The sequence below is a fragment of the Sminthopsis crassicaudata genome, chromosome 4 (assembly GCF_048593235.1).
Source record: "Sminthopsis crassicaudata isolate SCR6 chromosome 4, ASM4859323v1, whole genome shotgun sequence".
NCBI lineage: Eukaryota > Metazoa > Chordata > Mammalia > Dasyuromorphia > Dasyuridae > Sminthopsis > Sminthopsis crassicaudata.
This window is the reverse complement of record NC_133620.1, coordinates 224,020,946-224,043,460: the sequence shown is the minus strand read 5'-3', so window position 1 is coordinate 224,043,460 and position 22,515 is coordinate 224,020,946. Positions and strand designations below refer to the sequence as shown.

The following is a 22,515-nucleotide window of genomic DNA, read 5'->3' as shown; positions in this document are numbered from 1 at the left end:
GACAGCACCTACTTTGCAGGGTTATTTATTGTAAGGATCAAATGATAATTATTTACAAATGATATTTGTAAAACTCTTAATACAGCACCTAGCAAATAGTTGTTCAATCATTTTCAGTTAGTTATCACTCTTCATGACTTCATTTGAGGTTTTCTCGGCAAAGATTCTGTAGTGTTTTTCCATTTCTTTCTCCAGCTCATTTTACAGATGAGGAAACTGAGACAAATAGGGTTAAATGACTTGCTCAAGATCACACAGTTTACTGTCTGTCTGAGACCAAATTTGAACTCAGGAAATTGAATTTTTCTGACTTCAGATCCAGAACTCTACTGTCAGCTTTCTGCATATAGTAGCTGCTTTATAAATACTTCTTTATTTCCCCTCACCTAGCTAGCATCATTAACTGATAAGATAATACACAATCATCTATTTCTTCTTCTGTAATAAGAGCAGTATTTTCTAGGGCCTACTGCATACACTGCACAAGTTTTTCCTTGAACCTCATACCACAAAGGCTAGACTAATTTTTTTCTAAAAAGTACTGAAACTATCCTTAAGATTTAATTGCCTCAAAAAACTAAGGCTTAAGCTATTGATTAATGACTTCCTAGTGACCTAGGCATTAAAAATCTAGGACCTAAGGACCAGCTGGCTATTCTATCAGGCTTCTGATTGGAAGACCAGCATGTCCATCACAGGCACAGGGAAGCTATATCCAGTTGAGTCAATGCTGTATCCTCCCTGGATATTCTTTCCATGTTATACCTAGGTGTAATTCTCCTTTATATAACAGTTGGATAGACCATAAAAGAGAGATAGTGAGTGGGAGGCAAGCCTAAGACTCTATTGAATCAAACCAAAGACTTTGTTGATTGAAAAAAGTAAAAGAATCTTAGCCTGGAGCTCCATAGTGGGCCTTGAGGTGAGTACTAGAGGGAAAATCCCATCAATTAAATAGCCATAGATCCTTTACCTTGAATTCAGTGTCTCCCTCTCTCCCCAGTGACTTACTCTTCAATAAGTGGGGAATGTAATAATGATAAAGTAGATGAAGTAAGCATTCTTTTCCCAGTGTCAATAAGAGTATAATCCTGGGGAGAAAAAGTTTAGTTAGATTAGCTTTTTTGAATTTCATCATATTAGTATTAAAGAGCTAGAATTGGAAGAGATCTATGATCCTATGCCTTAAGTCTTAGATAATATTTTCCCCTTGGGACTTGCAGCTCTCCTGATAAGTCATAATATTTGCATAATTCATCATTTTTATTAGGACCATCTTATTATCTCAAATGACTTTTAACAGGACACTTAACCTCCCTGGGTCTTAGTTTCCTCATCTGTTAACACCCCCCACCTTTTACAGATGAGGAAACAAGCCAAGATTTTCCCATCATCTCACAAGTAGTAAATTGCAAAACTAAGATTGAAATGTATTTTTTTTATTCTAACCAGGATAGACTATTGACAAATCATTTAATTTACTTTAATTTAGTACACTAACTAAATACAAATGTGTTGTAGTACCACCTAATCTATCTGGATCTGCTCAGTACAGGAGTCTTACCTATTTAGAACACAAGCGCAGTCAAAAGAAATATCACTAACTCCACATAGTAAAGGAACCATTTTACACAGAGGACCAAGGCACTATTTACTCTTATTTTAGTTCTCAATACTACCTACATGATCAGGTTTCTAAGCCCAAAGTTTATCAGAAGCAGTAAATTAAAAGTGAGGAAAGAAACTGCTAGCAGCAGTTTCACTGACAGATAAGGAAACTAGATGAAGCAAAGATGATAAAATGAAAGCAAGAACTCAAATGAAGTCTTCTCATAATCCCTTCTAAACAATTTTAAAATAATGCCTGAATTCAAATTCTTGAGCAGCAAAGCAAATAAAAGGTCAACAGCGGCAGCAGCAGCTTTGGGAATTCAGCCCACAGATGGCAAGGGGATCGGACAACTGGTCAGAAAGAGATTATAAGTTATCCTTTGCCCGTGCTGGGTTCAAGACTTTATGGCATTGCCCATAGACAGTTTTGGATTGTGGTCCCAGGATGAATAGGAGCACTAGCAACTGTGGTCACATGGGAAAAGAGACCCTGGTCACAATCCCAAGGCAGAGAAGAGTGCTTATGGCCACTCATAAGGGAGTAGGGAGCTGGTCAGTTCCAAGGCAGAAAGGAGCTACTAGTGTTTGCAGCCATGGGAGAACAGGGGCTCAAGTCAGAGTTTCATGGCTAAGAGGAGTGCTAACATTTGTAGTTACAGAGGATCAAGGGTAAAGAGTAGAGCACAAGCCAGGAGAACAGTGAACCCCACCTTTCCTTTGTTCATGCCATCTTGGAAGAACCAAAAACTCACAAATCCCCAGAACTAGCTCTGAAAACAGCAGCATAAAACCTGAAGCTTGGTACAGTACTCCTTCCATCCTGGGAGCACAGCGCAACTTTAATATAAACTTAAGAAATAAGCTGGGGAAAATGAGCAAACAACAACAATAAAGAACCTGACCATAAAAAGTGACCATGGGAACAGGGAAGATCATGACACAAACTCAGAACTAAGTCCACAATGTCAAAATAGCTACAAACAAAATATCAAAGAAAAAGCTTAATTGGACACAAATCCAACAAGAATTCCTAGAAGAGCTCAAAAAGGCTTTTTAGAAACAAATGAGAAGTATAGAAAAAATTGGGGAAAGAATTGAGAATAATGCAAGAAAATTATAATAGTCAACAGCTTGATAAAAGATAAAGGTAAGAGAATTAATAGCTAACAATAAAGTGTGGGGGAGGGAGAAAAGGGGAAGAAAGGATGGAAACAAAAAAACTCTTAAAATGATAATACATCTAATTCAAATATACATATATATGAAATATGTTTATAAGATTAACTCTGATTCTCCAAAAAAGGTATGTTAGCACACAGTATACTATTTTCTTTTTCTTAAATGTTTAATATATATAATATCATAGAACCTCTGAAATCACTTACTCTGACCTCTTCATTTTACAGATAAGGAAACTAAGATCCAGGGAGGATAAATATCCTGTCCAAAGTCATTTGAGATAATAAGATGGTGCTAATAAAAATGATGAATTATGCAAATATTATGACTTATCTGGAGAGCTGCAAGCCCCAAGGGGAAAATATTATCTAAGACTTTATGCATAGGATCACAGATCTGGAATTAGAAGGAACTTTAGAGGTCATTAATGCAGTCCCCACTATTTTACAAATGATGGAGCTGAGGTCCCAAGAAGTAAAATGAATTAATTGCCCAAGGTGATATAAGTAGTAAATGGCAGAGCTAGGATTCACACAAAAGTCCTCTGATTCCAAATCTAATGTTTGTCCCACTGTATCATACCCTTCCTAACCATTTATTTGCATGTATATAATTGAGAGTATAATTCAGTATTATCCACTACTTAAATCTTATTTTAATGTTGCTTAAGGAATTAATGGAACTCACTAAGCAAGAGACAAAAGAGTTAATGGAAGAGGAAATGAAGAGAGAAAACAGGGCTGCTGAACAGCGCATGGTCCATAGAATCCAGAAGATCCTGAGAGAGTGCCATCAGGAAAAGATGGAGGCAATAGAACAAGTCAGAGCTGAAGAGCAACAAATAGCTATTGAATTAGTGAACAAGCAGATAAGGTAGTCTTCCAAAACCCCCAGGCAAAAATCCTTTTTATCCTCTTTTGTTTTTCAAACCAAAATACTTCTAAATGATGAAATATTTTTTGCTGAAGTTTCTTCCAAGTGTTTTATCAGAAATGATCACCATGAGATAACGTGAGATCCAGGGAGTGACCGTTCTTGTTCATAATTGAGATGGAGTGAAGAAGTAAATTAGGATTTAAAGAAATTTAGGAATAGAGAGATTGGATATAATGAAGCTTTTCATGTTCTTTCTCAACTATAAATGCCCTCCCTCCCTAACTTCCTTATATTTAGGATAGGGATAGGCACTGTACCTGTAATTTCATTGGTTCTTCAGGTGAAGAAACTCCCTCTATAGCTTTCTCTCTACCACTGAGAGCAGCTGTCAACAGACAACTCACCTAAAAGCCAAAACTGTTGCAAACCAGGAATGGCTTTCACATTTTAAAAAATAAAGTTCTATTCTATTTGAAAATCCAAAAACTATTTGTATCTCCCAGCTTTAAAACAAACAAACAAGTAGATGGGCTGCACTTGGTGGAAGAGAGGGAGGGAGTTTGCTGACCTCTGTTTTTAGAGAATTGTCCAGACCACAGAAATGTTAAGTGATTTGCCAGAAGGGGTCACACAAATATTAAGTGTCAAAGGTAAGACTTGAATGCAGATCCTTTTGACTTTGAGACTAGCTTTTTGCTATATCATAATTCCTCTTTCATCTTGTATTTATTTATTTTTAATATATATTCTGTAACGACTTACATTGCTGCCTTACATGCTAGAATGTAAGCTTCCTACAAGCATGGAATCATTTCATTCTTTATATTTGTACTCCAGCATTAAATCTGTGCTTACTCATCATTGATAGTTGGGTTGATTATTAATTGATTGATAACCTCCTGATGATCCAAATCTGTGTCATTTTCAGGAAGAATGAGAAGAAAATTTTGGAAGCTGGTATTCTCTCTAAGAAAAATCTTGAAAAAAATGTACAAGAAATCACCAAAGCCACAGAATACCAGATGAATGCCAATTTTAAAGTCACCCAAAAAAGGAAGCAGGAAGAAGCTGCTGAAATGTTGAAGGAGATAGAGGAACAACATAAAGCTGCCATAGAAGAAGTTTCCAAAAAGCTGGACGTCACGGAAGACAAACTGCAGGAGAAGTCTGACCATCTGGACAATATGACCCGCTGGAAGGACTTCCTGGAAGAGGAGCTGCTGGAAACCCGGGAGGCATTCCAGAAATACATCAATTCTACCTTTCCTATGCTTGCACCAGGGCAAGCAGATTTTATTCTACCACAAAGAAAGAAACCACCCAGTGATTTAGAAGAATATATTGAAGCCAATCGTGAAAAATCCTCCAGTTAAGATTGTCCTAAAAAGCAGATTGTTATTCTGGCCATCAAATAAATTCATTCAGTGAGCCTTCCTTGGGTACCTCTTAGGGGTAGGAAGCTTAGCTGGACTAATAGCTAGAGCCATGGACATGGAATCAGGAAGACCAAATTTCAAATACTGCCTCAGCCATTTGCAAGACGTTAGGCCCTGGTTAAATTCAATCAACAAGCAGTTTACTAAATATCTACTGTCTTCCAGGCACTAAGGTGAGCACTGGAGATAACAAAGGGAAGAAAACAATCCTTACCTTAGAGGAAGGAGCATTCTAATCAAGGAGGCAACATGTAAATAACTAGATATATGTAAGATATATAGACTAGATGAAAGTAATCTAAAGGAGAAAAGCATTAACAAGTTTGTGTATGGGGGGTGGAATTTGAATTGAGTTTTAAAGAAGATATAAGAATAAGTGAGGGGTAAATTGTCACAAACACAATTTTAGGGAATCGAATATAAGCAGATTATTCGTTAATGTTATGTCAATGTTTTTAATGCCTCTAGGTCATGATAAATTTACCAAAGAAGAAATATTGGAATGACAGCTCTAAGAAATAGTTATCTTGAGATAAGCTCTGAGAAATAATTGTATTAAATAAGTTCTAAGAAAGGGTGGTATTGTGCACAAGTTATTTTAGATACCTGTAGAAGTTATTGTCCTGTTACTTATATTTTTTTAAAAGCATTGTTTATATGTGTGAATATTCTCTGGATGCTCCTGTTTTCTTCTTTCCTTAAACTTTCTGTTAGTTCAAAGATTATTTCCACATAATATTTCCACGTATTTCCACATAGGTTCATCTCAACTTAACAGAAGCCAGGTGGAGGTGAAGGAGCAGGCATAATCTCGTTGAACTGAAAGGACTGTCATCATAAAACAAACCTGTCTAATTATGGAGAAGGTTATCTCCAGAGAGTTGGTTACTAAGTGATTAGAGAAGGGGAAAGAAAGAGAATAAGCATTTCTATAATGCTTCCATGTGCTAAGTGCTTAATAAATACGATCGAATTTAATTTAATGGTCCAGTCCCTGCAAATCATTAAATTTTGGGAAGGAGTGCCCATATTGATAAAATCAGGGCTTTTTGTACTATTTTAATTAGATATATGTGATAAAAGACAACATGGTGATAAAGAATCTGCTTTGGAATAAAGAAGCCCTAGGTTCAGGTTTCACCCTTGACACTTACTGGTTGAATGACAGTAAGACTATTAGTTATAGGAATAATTACAATTCATATTAGCAGAGGGATTTTCTTCACTAAGCCTTCTCTATACACTTGATGACATATGATGATAGTCAACAAATTTTTTTAGTGCTTAATATGTGCAAAGAATTGTGCTAATTCATAGGGATAACACACTATCCCCCACAAATATAATATGAAATATTAGGATATGATATATAACCTTACATTTGTAGAATGTTTACATATTTTCACAATAATCCTGTGAATATAGATAATGAAACCATTTTTACCACTCTTATTTTATATATAAGAAGTCTGAAAACTACAAGGGTATTAGAAGCAGAGTAACAATGATAGAAACACATTTCTAGGTGGGAGGTTTACTTTTTCATTTCCTTCAAAACAACCGATTGAGAGAAATGATACAATATTATTATCCCCATCTTATTTATGAAACTAAAGTTTAAAAACTCTGCCTGTGGTCATTATATCAGAAGTGATTTAAACTCAAGTGTTATGCCTACAAATAATAATAGCTAGGTTTTCCATAGTGTTTTCCATATATTATATCTTTTGATCTTGTGAACAACCCTGGGAAGTATATACTATTATTATGCCCCTTTCACAGGTGAGGAAATAAAAACTGAGAAAATGAAGAGAAGGGCTTGTCCCAGGGAATATGGCTAGTTAAGTGTCTGAAGTAGCATTTGAATTAAGGACTTCCTGAGTCTAAGACCCATACAACCTGTGACCATACTGGGTAGCTTCCCAAAAATCAATTATTTTCTCACTCTAATATTTCTCACTTGGAATCCAACTCCCAATGCAAAATTTTCTCACTGTATTATATCCCTCTCTATTGCTCTTTTCTCTCTTCCTATACAAATACTGAGGTCTTCCCCCCTCCAAAAATACTATTACTTTGATCCTGCTAGCCCATCCTATTTCTCTTCTCCTGTTCACATCAAACTCCTAAAAAACTAATTCTTCCACTGCCTCAATATGTACTAAACTCCTAAGCCCCCTAAATCTGGGTTCCAAACCCATAGCTTTCTTGAAATGATTGTTTCCATCCAATAGTCTTTTTTTTTTTTAAAGACCACCTCATCTGCCTACATCTTAAGTACATCATCATTATTACTTAAATACTTAATACAATCTCTCCACCAACTGCTCTGTAGAAATGGGTAAGGACTAAAGAAAAAGAGGCTTGCTACACACATATGTTTAACATAAATTCATTTTTTCTGACTAAATTGAATTGAATTTTCCTCTTAAATTCCAAAATTATGCAAGAAAACTTAATTGATTTATCTTAATGCTAATGCCTTCCCTCTAAAGTTATCTCCAATTTATTATACACACCTACATATACACACATTTATATGCATATATACATATATTACACATGTATATCTTGCTCACATATAACTATTTGTTCTCTCTCCATTAGATGGTGAGTTTCTTGAAGGAAGAGGTTGCTCTTTTGAACTCTCTTTGTATCCCTGGTGTTTAGCATAGCATAATGTACATATATACATATACATATACATATATGTATATATACACACATAGCAGATGCTTAATAAGTGTATGTTGACTTGTTTAGAAAATCACACAGCTAGAAGGCATCAGAAGAGAGTCTCAAAATCCAATCTTCTCAGTGCCAGTCTAGTGCTCTGCTAAGTATGCCATATTGCCTTTCCCAAGGATACCTCTAAATCACTGAAGAACCATGTGACAGAGTAAGACTGGTTCAAACTTCCTATGACCACTACTGGAAAAATAAGTCAAACACAGGTCCCTGTTAATAATGGACTCTTCCATCAAAAGTCTTGGTTGATCTGATGCTGGTTGAAATATCTTGAGTCATTAGTCATCCCCTAGCAGCATCTCATCTCAGCCTACTTAGGAGACCAGCACACAAAGAAGAAGCCAAAACCAGAATTCTCCAAGGAGAAGTAGCTTGTTTCTATGACTCAAGGTAATTTTTTTGAAGGGGCAATCAGTAATGGCATCTTTCTTCTGAGCAGGTCTCTGTGCTCTTGGATAAGAATTTCTGCTGAAAAAGTTTTAAAATAAGCAACATTCCAAAGAAAGCTCTTTCCCAAGAAGTAAATTTGAGTAGTGAGATTTTATCTTAAAACTCAAGGTGACTATTTCAAAATCCCATACCATGTTATAATGGGGCTTTGCTTTCTACTTTTGACATTGCCAGATTCATACATAAGAAAAGAAAAATTTGGTAGCCCTCAAATGCCCTACTATGGCATTTTAATGAGCTGAGTTTTACAAGGGAGTACCATGAAATTTTGGATGTTCCAAATTTGGCAAATAAAAATAAATGTGTAAATAATTTTGACTAGCATCTATTTTATTTGCCCAGCATGTATGTTTGCAAAACAAAATTTGACCATTACACAACTGTATAAACCTCAGAATAGTTCATGCCCTGAACTCACAAAGAACTCAACAAAGATGGTCATTCATATTGTCATGCAACTGCACTGACTAGTCCCACTTACTCTCCCATAATAATGCTGACAATTTAAACATTTGGTGTGCCATAAATTCTCATGGCAAAAATGATGGTGCCATGAATGAAAAATATCTGAGAACCACTGATGCATTTTCCCAATAACCCTTATTGGGAGGATTATAGTGGAAAAAACCTTGACTTGAGTCAGAAAAAAAAAAAAAGTTTAAAATTCTGAATCTGATCTTATTTACCTAGGTGACTTTGGGCAAAGCATTTAACCTCCCTAATTTCCTCACCTATAAAATTAGGAAGTTGAATTAGGTGGGCTTTAAGCTTCCTTCCAAGTCCAAATCTATCCTCTAAATAATTTCTCTGCTCAAAATTCTCCATGGCTTTCTACTGCTTTTCAAGTAAAATTCTTAATTCTAATCTAATCCTCAAGGCATACATGGTGCCACTCTATCTTTCCCAATTTTTCTCCTATCACTGACCTCTGTGCCCTTTATTCTATAGCTAAACAAGACCACTCTTTGTCCTTGAACTAATTCTTCCTACATATTCCCCTATCTCCATGTCTTTAATATATTAGTTCCTATTCCTGCTGAATGAATAGATTTGGAAACAGAGGAATAGGTTAAGTTTTTTTTCACTAAACTTGGATCTTCAATAAATTGAGCTGAAATTCTGATTTTTAAAAAGATACCCAAAATAAATAAAGATATTAGATAGCTTCTGGGTTGATGATCAGCACCTTGGTTTCTGATCTACACTAGAATAAATATAATAATTTTAGAGAAAATGAAATCTAATCTCAAATCTCAAGGCTTTATTATTTTATGCTTGTAAATCCCTGGTTATAGGCAATTTATTATTATAAATATATGTTATAGCACATTACATATATTAAATCCTTTATGAGAAGTCTGTGAACAAGAAGTTCACTTTATGTAAAGGACCTTTTCCCTTGTGGTACAGTCAGAATTTGGTGAGATTCTGAGGTCAGCCTAGTTTTGGAGAGCTGATGCCTTTTTGAAGTATTTCCTCCAATCACCTGTCAGAACAGCTGTGCTTCAAGATTTATCCCAGTATTGAATTAGATTATCACATGGTGGTGGTGGTGGGTAAGGGGGCGGCATATATATATATATATATCTCTCAGGAAGATTTATGATTTTGAACTAGTGGCCTTAGTGGGTTAAACTTATGTTTTTCAATTAGACAGATACTAAGATACTAATCATTAAACTGATTTAGAGGGGAAGAGGATGTATATAGGTCTTCACAAGCACCATGATTTGGTTCAAAGGACCATTGTTTTAAAGCTGGAAGGGACCTTAGAGAACATTTAGTCCAATCCATTCATTTTATACATGAGGAAACTGAGGGCTCATAGAGGTAAATTTTCCTAAGATCATACAGTTAAGAAGTGGCTAAGCTAGGATCAATACTCAGGTCTCATGATTCCAAGTTAGAACCCCTTCTGCAGCTTCTGTGATCAGCCAGATTTACTCTTAAGTATATACACTGGATTTTAATTTTGAGAAAAAATCTGATTTAGTAACATAAAAATGAAGAATAGGTTCTCTTTTAGGAAACCTCAAATTCTGACCTTTCAAGCATGAATTGGACTAGAAATTATCCAATTATCCAAATTTTCCAAGCTTTCTTATAGCTCTGAGATTCTTTGTTATTGCCCCTGATGTAGCCCTGATATGTATCTAAAAAAGAAAGGAGTGCTCATATTTCATTAGAATGTGCCTCATGATTTTCTCAAAATGTTACTAAATCTCCACAGTTGTATTGTCTATAAATGATGGAGGAAAGAAAGAAATGACAGAAAAATCTTGAAATAACATGTTAAAAGTGAAAAAAAAGATTTTCAGAAGTTTTTTTAAAGCTCAGAGAGCAAAGATAATAAATAGAATGTTATAAATTTCAAGCTTAATTACAGTTAATTTGAAGGGGATCCAAGCTGCATTTACCTACTTCTTGCCACTAGCTAATGTATGAGCTATAAATAACTAATTAGGAAAAGAACATTTATTTCCCAGACTCATCCCAGACTCATTAGTTAGCATTTTCAGTCTTTTGTGTTATCTATATTTAGAGAATAAAGAGAGAAGAAGTCAGTTGATCAATACTCTTAATTTTATAGATGAGGTGATTGAAATCTAGAAAAGTTAAATAACTTGTCCAGGTTCACCAGTGAGAGAATCAGGATTTGAATACAGGCCCTCTGACATCAGTGATTTCCCATTGTACATAAGTTATAAATTATAGCCTTTCTAGTGTAAGTAGCATTTACAACTATTTTGGTAAAAATGGGTTAAAAAAAACCTATTTTCAAATTAGTTTTAACCTTAGGAGGATTAGGTTCATCAGTTGCACCAACTGATGCAAGAATTTTTCAAGCAATTTTTATTACAATTTTCCTATCTGTGCAAATGTACTGTAAATGCAAAAAATTGCAAGCACATATTAATAGCTCTATTTTGAAATAAAATTTTTCAACCTATTATCACTAATATGTGCTGTGCAAATGTACTGCATCTGATGAGCTGCTGCTTGATCTTTTGAAGCATTCTTAAATCCTGATTCTTATAAATAAAAGGTAAAAGTTTGGGTGGGGGAATGATCCAGACCTACTTGTCTGGAAATAATTATTTTATGACCTGTTGCCTTCTGATGGAATAATTCATTTAAGTCATTTTGAAATAGGCCATTTCCTTCAAGGAAATTCCTTTCTTATTTTTTGCCCTATAAGTTGCATTTTATCATCATCATCTGTAGTGTCCTGCTTTCTAGAGCCCCCAAGTTGGGGTGACAAAACGTACCAGTGCTTTCTAGAGCCCCCACGCCGGGATGATTAAAATTTGCTTTCCTAGTGGAGAAGTGATGAAACAAGACTCCTGAGGATGATGGAAAAAATGGAGTCCGTTTATTTCAAGGGCTTTCCCCTTTCTACAATGTAACAAAAACAACGCTGCTCACTGGGGACCACATAAATTTGCTATTGTATGAAGTTTGCTACCTGATATCACTCTGCTTCAATCTCAACACAGGTTCTCCCCACCTCCAGACTTCTCAGGAAGGCTGAGAGCCTTTAGGGGAGATGGGGAGCCTAACCAGACATTATTAACAGGTTCCCTCTGGACTGAAGGGTCTTATACCTTCCAGAGTTTCCCCTCTGACTGAGATCCTCTACATCCAACATTATCATCATAGTCATCCTAAATTTGCTAAGTGCTTTAAATGAGATATTATTAACTCATTTTATCCTAACATTTGGAAGTAGGTTCTATTATTCCCATTTTATAAATGAAAAAACGCAGAGAGACAGATGAACTGTTTGACTGGAATCACACAAATAAGGATTGTGAGAGGCAGGATTTGACCCAGATGAATGTATTAAGCCCCATAATCAGGAATAAAATACAGTAAGGCATTTTGGTACCGTGGAGAGAATATGGGATTATTAGAAGACTGGAATTCAAGTCCCAGGTCTGCTCCTTACCACTTGTATAACAAAATCATTTTACCTCTCTGTTTCATCATAAGTAAGTTAGAAAAAAGATTGGACTCTTAAGGTCCATCCAGCCCTATATCAATAATCTTATGAAAACCCAACCTACAACATTTATTTTAGCTGTATAGCTCTAGAGAAACCCAAATATACCTACATCTTTTGAAATTTCAAATAATTGTAACCTGAAAAGTATAAAAGTTGAAAAGTATAAAAGGAATGCTGAAATTGGGAAAGTTTAGATCAGATGGACATTTTAGGATTTCCTTTCACAATCAATTCATCAACATAATTAACATGTATTTATTAAGTATTTGAATATACATTAGACACTGTCCTCGATGTTGGGGATACAGAAAAGCAGAGTAGCTTTGAAAGCAGTGTGTAATATTTATTACATAGTTTTTTAAAAGAGTAAGCAACATAAAAAGGAAATTTGTAGTTTTATATTGAATCCTCTTTTTATATAGTACTGTATTTGGTAAAATATTCTCTTTTTTGTCTTTTTATATTTAAGTTCAAAATGAATAAAAGTATAAAATTAAAAAAAGAATTTATTATACTAGCTAGGTTCCACTGCAATGCCTGAGAAACTGAAGCAAGATAGAGATTAGAGAGTTTTTAATATTTTATTTGGATTTCTGAGAGGGAGAGATTTTCTGGAATCAAAAGATCCATTTTGATCCCAGAGCAGCTGAGTCAGACTTTTGTTTCAAATGTGAGATTCCAATGAATGATATGTTTCCATAGGTCAGGGAGAAAGGGATGGGACCGAACACTGATAAATAGAAGGAATTTCCAGGGACTGACAGGGTTGGGATAGGACCATAAATTTTTGATAACTTTGGAGGAGTTAGGAACCAGGATGTCTGAACTTAGAGACAGAGAACGCCTATTAGGTATCTGAGATAGGATATCTGGAGTTTTATCTTTTGAAAAGAGAGAGTGGCCAGCTACAGCCCCAATTATCTCAGTCCTAATGGGTCAGAAAGGGGGGTTAGAACCAGGGGGATTGAACAGAACAAATTAGGGAAACAGGCAGGACAATAAAAGGGAACTGTGATACAACACCATTACCAGTGTAGTGCTCTAAACATCTAACTAGAAATGGATGATGATAGCTCAACAATATTTAAGATGTGTGATACTCTGAATTCAGAAAGGTAAGTTGTCTATAAATTCTCAAGTTGGATCCAGGCTTTCACATATAGAATTGCTTTAATAGTTGTAAAGATATGTTTAAACTTTTTTTTGCTATCTCATAATATCAAACAACATAAGGATGCATTTTATAGGTCAAGTCATCAAAGATCCTTTTTAAGATTTTTCCAAATAATTTGATCTGTCCCCATCAAGGCAACTGCAGATGATGATGAGCTGAAAGCTAGGTACAGTAACCTTCCGCTGCTTGGATTCTATAAGTTGATAATTTTGTATGGCCAGTGAATGACGTCATAAATATCCATATGGCCCTTGGCAGAAAAAAGGTTTCCCACCCCTGCTCTAATTCATAAACTTTCAAGACTTGAGCAAAGTGAACAAATGGTATGTGGCTGAAACTTTCAGATGAATTAGAGGTATCTTGGTCTGATCTTCTTCCTGTATTCCTAATGACTCTAAGGTCAATATCATAAGATTTTCACCATGGGAAAGAATAGTGGAAGGCCAATGTGATTAGGTTTTATTAGGCTTTACTAAAATATACTATGTCTTGTCACTAGCAGATATGAGCAACATTACCTGGGGAACCAATGCAAAGAGCAATGTACAACTTAAAAACTGGCAAGTGAATCTTATTAGAAACATCTTTGACAAGCTGCCCTAGAAACAAGGTGGGAGGCCATGTCTGTGTAAGCAGATTAAGTTAAATAATTTGCAGACAGGTTTAGAATAGATCCCTTTGTCTCAGATTTACAAAGAAAAATGTGTCCCTGAAGCAGACTACTTTGTGAAATAAATCCCAGAAATGGAACAAGATGTTACCTAAATAGTCAGTGAGATGCTTTCCCCATCCTGTTTTGTCTTTTTAATTATATAGTTATATTTATGGTCCATGTCTCTTATTATGCCTTGCATCTTTTGGAAAATTGCCTAGAGGTCAGATTTAATTCAGAGTTGAAAATCTAAATCCTAATCACCCTTGTCCTAGTGCCTTGTAAAATTGGTAGCAATAATATGCAAAAAAAAAAAAAAATCCAGGTCCTACTTTTGAATATGGATATTTTTGCCCAAAATATTCTGCTGTTCAAAACAATAACTACAGAAACTTTATAGATTATTGATTTTTTCTTATAATCCTCTATTTTGCTGCGTTCATTTAAATTTCCACTTTGATTTATTATAACATGATTGATTGATGCTTGCTTTTTAGTCTGTAAGAGCTTTGGTTCTTGAATGATTTGTTAATCACATGTTTTTGTTTTCTGTTATATTTAAAAATTAAGGAAAACTGAGGGATGAAGTTCTAAGCATGATCAATTTATTAATTAGGCTACAAATGATTGATAAATTGGGTTAATGGCCCTTCTCAATCACTTAACTGAGTAAGAGTTGACAGAATCTTTTAAACATAGGTTTATCTTTCTTCTGGTTGGCCTGACAGTGCATTATTTGAATTTTCCCTGGCAAAGGAAATCTACAATCCTATTTGGTAGAAATTTTAATGAGGAAATAGGTTGAGTCATCTCATTTGGAGATGGGAGCAATCTTTAGGTAACAGGATTAGCTTGCATATAATGGGGATAATCTGCAGCTGATTTGGTTGAATCTTCTGATTCTGAGATTCTTCAAATGGACTCTCAAAATGTGAGGGATTTATTCAAGATAAATGTTTTATTTTTTATGCGTATTTTATGTACTTTCACTTTCTCTTCCAGAGTCTTTGGATTTCAAAGATAAGACAAAAGTCAAGATGTGTGGTGATGGCCCAGGATGCAATGGATGCCCTTGACTTCTACTATGTCTGTCCAAGCTCTAAGCACTCTACTGCACTTGCCATTGGAACAAATTGTTCTCATCAGCTCATTCCTCTGGGACAAATCTTCACATGTTTGGGGTGGACATCACCACACAATGATTTGAGAGCTTCAGCTAACCTCAATCTGGTTCAGCCCATCTGCTAATATGTTTTACCAGGGTGTGGCCACTCCAGATGCTACCCGGGAGCTTCTTGGAGCCACAGGTGAGAGCTGAGTGCCAGGTAGACATCAAAGGTGGATGAGCAGCCCTGTATAGGTGAGGTGAGAAGTTACTAGGGTAAGGAATTTAGACTAACAAAGCACAAAGCATAACGCATGGGAGCATGTTAATCTCTGCCAGCTTGACTAAATCTTTAATGTAGTCTGAAAATCAATTTTCAGTTTTACACTCACTGACATAAGTCTCATTGGACTAAGGTTCCTATTTTGTTGTATAATAAACTGCTTAATATGCAAGGGAGTAACAAACTTATCACTTATTTTCAAGTAAAAATACTGATTTTTTAAGGAAACTGTAAGAAATCAAAACTCTGACATAGAAATAGAAGTAATCCAGATTTAATGCTATTTTTGAAGAAATATCAAAGAGGAAGAAATGTGGGAAGAAAATTGGAACCACAATCACTTTTCTACAGCTCAATGGATTAACAATGTAGAAATCTTCCAATGACCTGGTGGCCTCATACTGGAAAATTCCCACTTCATGCAAGGAAATAATAGAGCAAGTGGTCTCTCCCACTATTGCAACAAGTACTTTTGGATCCTTGGATAAGCAGTTAAGAAACTCTGCAGTTGTTGTTGTTTTTTCTAAAAGAATTGCTTTCACAATTTTAAAAGTATTTGGTCTTTTTCCCTTGTCTCTTGCATTTGAATAGGGGAGATTTTCTTATTCTGATAGTTCTTTTAAGTTCTGCAACTTGCATTCCAAACACATTCCCCTTTCTCTCTAGACTCATCCCTTTTTTCCTCTACATCTCAGACTCCTGTCAAATGTTTTGTTTTTTATCCAAAGTTGCTGCAGATTAGCTGTGTTTTCTAAGCAAGTTGAAAGGTTATAAAGCCAAATTTGGACCCTAGAGATCTGAACTTTCTATCAATAAAATAAGATTCTTTAATATGTTAATAAATCTCTTTACTTTTAATTTGGCCAATTTTTGACCACAGTCATTCACAGTCACTCAAGAAGATCGAGAGAATTCTTCAACAGATTTATAACCACATAGTTATGTGACCCTAACTTTCACCCACGATTATCTGATGGCAGATTTTTGAATTATAGGCAAAGTACCTAAGAAAAATTAGCTTCTAGGAGGCATAGCATGCAAATCCAACCATATTTCAATGATGAGGTTACAGAAGATAATGACAGAGAACTCCAGGAAGTGGTTATTTAAGGCTAAAAAAGAAATTGTGTGACTTCAAATCCATTCAGTTTGAACTTTAATTTTTTCCTAAATTATAATAGCTATACTATTAACAGTAACAGTAACTAAATAAACTTTAAGGTTTATAAAGTACCTTATGTACATTATCTTATTTGATCCTTACAATACTCCTATAAAGTAGGTACTAGATCTAGAGTCGGGAAGAACTGAATTCAAATTTTGCCTCAGATGCATACTAGCTATGTGACTCTAGGCAAGTCATTTCAACCTCAGTTTCCTCATCTGTAAAATGAGGATAATGATAGTACCTGCTTCATAAAATAGTATTTGAGGATCAAATGAGATAAAAATAGAAAAGTGTTTTGCAAACTTTAAAGTAGTTTATTAGGGTTAGCTAGTAGTAGTAGTGGTGGTGGTGATGCTGGTGATGCTGGTGCTGGTGGTGGTAGTAATGTTGTTAGTGATGATGGTAGAATTTTATTATGCTTTTAAATTCATTATGTTCTTGAAAGGAAAATTCTTCATTTAGGCTTTTATTTTTGATTAGCAACATAAAAATCCAAGAAGGAATTTATATGAAATAAATCTGAGAAGATAGGTAGAAGCTAGATTGTGGAAGTTTTAAGTGCTAGGACAAAGAGAATTAAAAGCTTATTATAAATAGTTCAAGATATTTTTTAAAAAAGAACTTAATAGTGTAATCTCCTCTTGTTCTGGGGTGGTGATGGGGAGTTGGTCCTCTGGCACTCCACTGACCTGGAACAAAAAACCAAGAACTCTTCCCCTCTTACAAGTGCCCACAGCCAGAAGTTTCTCTCCTCCACTGCTTCTGTACTCACTTAGGTTAACTGGTTCCTTCTCACCCAGCACAACATCTCTGCCCAGGTGGGCCTAGTGTTCCTTATCAGCAGAGGTTCCCTCAGTCTCCAGCTGTTTGGAAGGTGAAAGTTCTGTGGTTGTGGTTGAGGCTACCTCTGAATCCAGTTAGTCCCAGGGCTCCTTCTGTGGAACTAACCTTTAGCTAGATTGCTAAAATGCTGATTTAGAGACCACATTTACCCTTGATTCTGAGTATGAGCTGAGTAGGGGATGTATACTGTTAAATCACAGAACTTTTATCCTTTTAAATGCCTACTTGCATTCTGGGAAACCCCATCAGTTACATGGCTGAGCCCTTCTCCAGAGATTCTCCAAGAAAGTTCAGTAAACAATGGATGGTCAAGAGAGAGGGCAGGTGGCAAGACAAGCTGCTCTCCTCAGACACACCTTCCTAAGTGTCTCTAGGGTCTCTGCTTCATAAAGTAGTATTTGAGGATCATCCAACCTGGCATTTAAAACTTCCACAATCTAGCTGCTACCTATATTCCCAGATTTATTTCATATTGCTTCCTTCATATATTTTTATGTTCCAGCCAAATCTGCTTGCAGCACCTTATCTCTTCACCTTTGTACTGTTTGTGCCCCCCTCCCCCCGAAAACATTTAATCATGGAGTGGTACTTGAGTTTCTCTAGCTCTTTCCTTACTCTGTGTGACCTTGAACAAAATACTTGATTTCTCTGAACCTCAGCATATTCATCTCAATGAAGGAATTAAGCTCTAAATTACCTTCCAGCTCTAAATCAACATCCTCTATGATTACACCTTAACTCCAAAATGGAGAAGTCTTAGATTTCCTCAAAGCACTGCTTAGGAACTCTCTTGAAAGTAGTCTATCTTAATTTCCCTGGTTATTAAGTTCTGTCTTCTTTTTCAAATTAGCTTGCATTTGCTTTTCTATGTACATGTATATTCAACAGAATGTGATCTTTATTGAAGAATTATCTTTTGAAATATCATTGACTCAATTCTCTTATTGAAAGGTCTCAATTCCTGGTGGTCTAGAGGTTAGTGGCAATAAGAGAGTTGTTAAGAATCCCCTTTAAATTGGCCACAGGTATTTAGGAGTGAGAGAATTCACTCATTCCCGAATTATTAGTAGCAAAATGAAAGTTTATTGTTGGATAGAAATCAGTTTACCAAAAGATTGACTTCTATAGTGGCAGATCTATGGAAACTGGAGTTTTGCACCGAGAATGCTTTCTCAGTGGACAGAAGATCCTGGCAGCTGAGTGAGCTTTCTAGGTCCATCTACAAAGACTTTAGTTGAAGGAAGCTGTTATATTGGGTACCTTAGTGGGGATTGTGACAGCCCGAGCAGGTCAGACCAGGTGGGGGCTGAGACAGCCCGGATCTCCTATTGGAATTAACACTTCAAAGGGGTCCTTTGACCAGAATTTCTAATTGAATCAAAGGCTCTGACATCCTGGAAAGATAATTTGTCTGGGGGATATACGTTCCCCAGGAATGGCTGAGCCTTTGAAAGGGATCACAGATCAAAAGGAAATATAGTTTCTTAAAGGGGCCCCAACCTGCTTCATTTTCATTCTATAAGTAAATGTATTTAAGAAGTAATTACAAAATGATGTAATTCCTCCACACTTCCCCAAATTAATATTACATGACATTCTCTTCTACCAAAAAAAAAAAATGCTATGCATGACAGAATGGTTTTTGAGTAACTAGAACTTAGAAAAACAAATTAGTGGCCTGGATCAGAGATCAAACATGTTAGTCCACAGTGGCCCAAAACAAATTAAAATCTAATTGGAAAATATTTAATCAGATAACAAAATAACAAAATATAGATGATTCCAATATTTGGTTTTATAATATTTTGGTTTTATAAGATATTTTGGTTTTATAAGATCATTATATGTGATTTAGTGCCCTCTGTTTTGATATCATTATTAATGATAATGATATCATTAGATATGAATACTAACAGACTTTTCATAAGAACTGTAGCCATAATGTTCATTAGAACCAGGACTAGAAGTAGCATGGGTTAGAGGGTACATGGATTTTAGAGTCAGAAGACAAGGCTATTAATTCTGATTTTTCTACTTATTATCTATATATCCTTAGGTAAGTCATTCACTCTCAATTTCCTCATCAGTAAAATGAGATTGAACAGATGAAGACTGAGGTCTCTCTCATCTCTGAAACTCTATAATCCATCCTAGGTAACCATGATTTGTGCCAGCACTGTATTCAGATATCATCCTGACTCTCTGAAACATTACTCCCCAGACATAACCCTGTCCTCCCCAACTCATCCCATAAGCATTCTTTCCATTTTCACCTTGTAATAGACTCTATTTCAATGGCCCACCTCAGGGAATGGTGAGAGACTATGAAAATGATATAATAATAGGATTATGAATGCATGTCAGGGGTTTACTTGGCAAAAAGAAGGGTCACTTTTTAGGGAAAAATATGAAGGAGGAAGTAATGAAGAGGGAGCTCTTGTGGAATGGTCTTAATTTGTAAGGCAAAGTCCTCAGCTGAAAGAGGAAAGAAGGAAGTGCTATAACAGACTTTGGAAAGGATGTAAAGGTATGAATTAGCTGCCTTGGTGAGTGGAACAGTGAAGCTCTTAGGAACGTATAAAAGAGTGCTTTTTGTTGTGAAATCCCAGTTTAGATCACATAACATAAATTTGTAGTGGACCAGTCATCATAGTTTCATGATTTTCTCCTCCCCATTCAATAGCACATCACTAGGAACTAAGATAGTATGGTGGAAATAAACCAAAGATACGGTTTGGTAAAGTATGATCAGATGTAGGACAAAGGGGAAGGCATTCAGTTGTAAAAATGAATTTATTTACCAAGGCTTTGAAAAAAGGAAGGAGAGGGGAGGATTGTGGGAAAATAGCAGAATAGGTCAGAAAATTCCAAGATTCCAAGATCCATTCCAGATTTCCCCCACAAAACAAAATTATGCTTCAGGACTAATGAAGATCAGTGAAAAATGAATAAGACTTGGGGCATAACAGGGTCCTTCTGAAACAACCAGAGGAAGAAAGACCTCATTACAGAGATTCAATCCTTGTGAAGTGTAAATACTTTCAGGCTAGTTCCACAGAAACAGGGAGCCCTGGGACTAACTGGGTTCAGAGGTAGCCTCAACCACAACCACAGGAACTTTCACCTTCCAAATAGCTGGAGAGTAGAGGCTCTGAGTTGAAAACTGAGGGAAGCTCTATTGATAAGGAACACTAGACCCACCTGGGCAGAAGTGATGTGCTGGATGAGAAGGAACCAGTTCACCTGGTGAGTTCAGAAGCAGTGGAGGAGAGAAAATTCTGGCTGTGGACACTTGTAAGAGGGGAAGAGTTCTTGGTTTTTTGTTCCAGGTCAGAGGAGTGCCAGAGGACCAATTCCCCATCACCACCCCAGAACAAGAGGAGATTACACTATTAAGTTCTTATTTAAAAAAAAAAAAGTGTACAAAGGAGAAAGAACCATACTGTAGAAAGTCATCTTCAATGACAAGAAAAGATAATGAATGTTGGAGGGGATGTGGGGAAATTTGGACACTAATACATTATTGGTGGAATTAACGGATCCTGAAGAGCAATTTGAAACTATGCTCAAAAAATTATCAAACTGTGCATACCCTTTTTGATCCATCAGTGCTATTACTGGGCTTATATCCCAAAGAGATATTAAAGAAGGGAAAGGGACCCACATGCACAAAAATGTTTGTGGTAGCCCTTTTTGTAGTGGCCAGAAACTGTAAACTGAGTGGATGCCCATCAATTGGAGAATGGCTGAATAAATTATGGTATATGAATATTATGGAATATTATTGTTCTGTAAGAAATGATCAGCAGGATGATTTCAGAAAGGCCTGGAGAGACTTACATGAACTGATGCTGAGTGAAATGAGCAGAACCAGGAGATCATTGGTTGTTGATCCAATGGTGGTTGTTTTCTGCAACAACAAGATTATATGATAATTAATTCTAATGGACGGTGGCTCTCTTCAACAATGAGATGATTCAAATCAGTTCCAATGATCTTGTGATGAAGAGAGCCATCTACACCCAGAGAGAGGACTGTGGGAATTGAATGTGGTTCACAACATGGCATTTTCACTCTTTTTGTTATTTGCTTGCGTTTTATTTTCTTTCTCATTTTTTCCCAGTCTGATTTGATTTTTTTGTGCAGCAAGATATTTATATTAATATGCATATATGTATATATGTATAGGATTTAACATATTTCTACCATGTTTAACATAAAAAAGAAAATCATCTTCAGAGGAGGATATTGAAATAAAAAAGCCTTCCCTACCCAAAGAGTAATGTTAAATGGGAACCTGTCCCCCCCCAAATTTATAGAACTTTAAAAATGACTTTAAAAAGCAAATGACAGAAATTGAGGAAACATTTTTTTTTAAATATTGATAATAAAGTCAACCAATTAGAAAAGGAGATCCAGAGTCTTAAAGAAGAAAATGATTCTTTTAAAAACTTGGTCAAGGAGAAGGCATTGAACTTATGAGACCAAGAAAGAATAAAGCAAAATATAAAGAAAAATAGAAGAGAGCATGAAACACAAGAAAAACAACAGAGAGAACAGATGAAGAGAAAAAAAAAAAAGAAAAATTGAACTACCTGAAAACTAAGACCAAAAAAAAAAGAACCTTGACACAATAATACAAAAAGTAATTAAAGAAAATTGTCCTGAAGTGATAAAACAAAAGGGAAAAGTGGAAATAGAAAAAGAATCTACCAATAACCACTTCAAAGAGATCTTACAAGGAAAGCATAAAGATCATTGCTAAATTGTGAAACCCTAGATGAAAGAGAAAATTGTGTAAGCAACAACAACAAAAAAAAACCTTTTCAAATATGCTGGAGCTATAATAATAATTAATTGCACAGGATTTATCAGCAGCTACTATAAAAAACTATAGGTGCTGGGACACTATATATCAACAATTAAAATAAGTAGGTTGTAGCCAAAAATACTAAACCCTGAAAAATTAAGTATAATACTGAAT

The 22,515-nt window shown here is 35.6% G+C and overlaps 1 protein-coding gene across 2 annotated transcripts in view; it reads left to right on the top strand.

Annotated features, from left to right (window-relative positions):
* Nucleotides 1-15,692, top strand: part of C4H6orf163 (chromosome 4 C6orf163 homolog) — a 32,936-nt gene extending 17,244 nt beyond the window's left edge. Inside the window, exons 4-6 of one of the 2 annotated variants that reach the window (XM_074310336.1) lie at nt 3,461-3,663; nt 4,595-5,275; nt 15,135-15,692. In XM_074310336.1, coding sequence (XP_074166437.1) covers nt 3,461-3,663; nt 4,595-5,039 — 648 coding nt within the window. In that variant the 3' untranslated portion in view covers nt 5,040-5,275; nt 15,135-15,692. Of the gene's footprint in view, nt 1-3,460; nt 3,664-4,594; nt 5,276-5,861; nt 6,086-15,134 lie in introns of those variants that run through there. The other variant, XM_074310337.1, reaches the window with a different exon arrangement.
* The last annotated feature ends 6,823 nt before the right edge of the window (nt 15,693-22,515 follow it).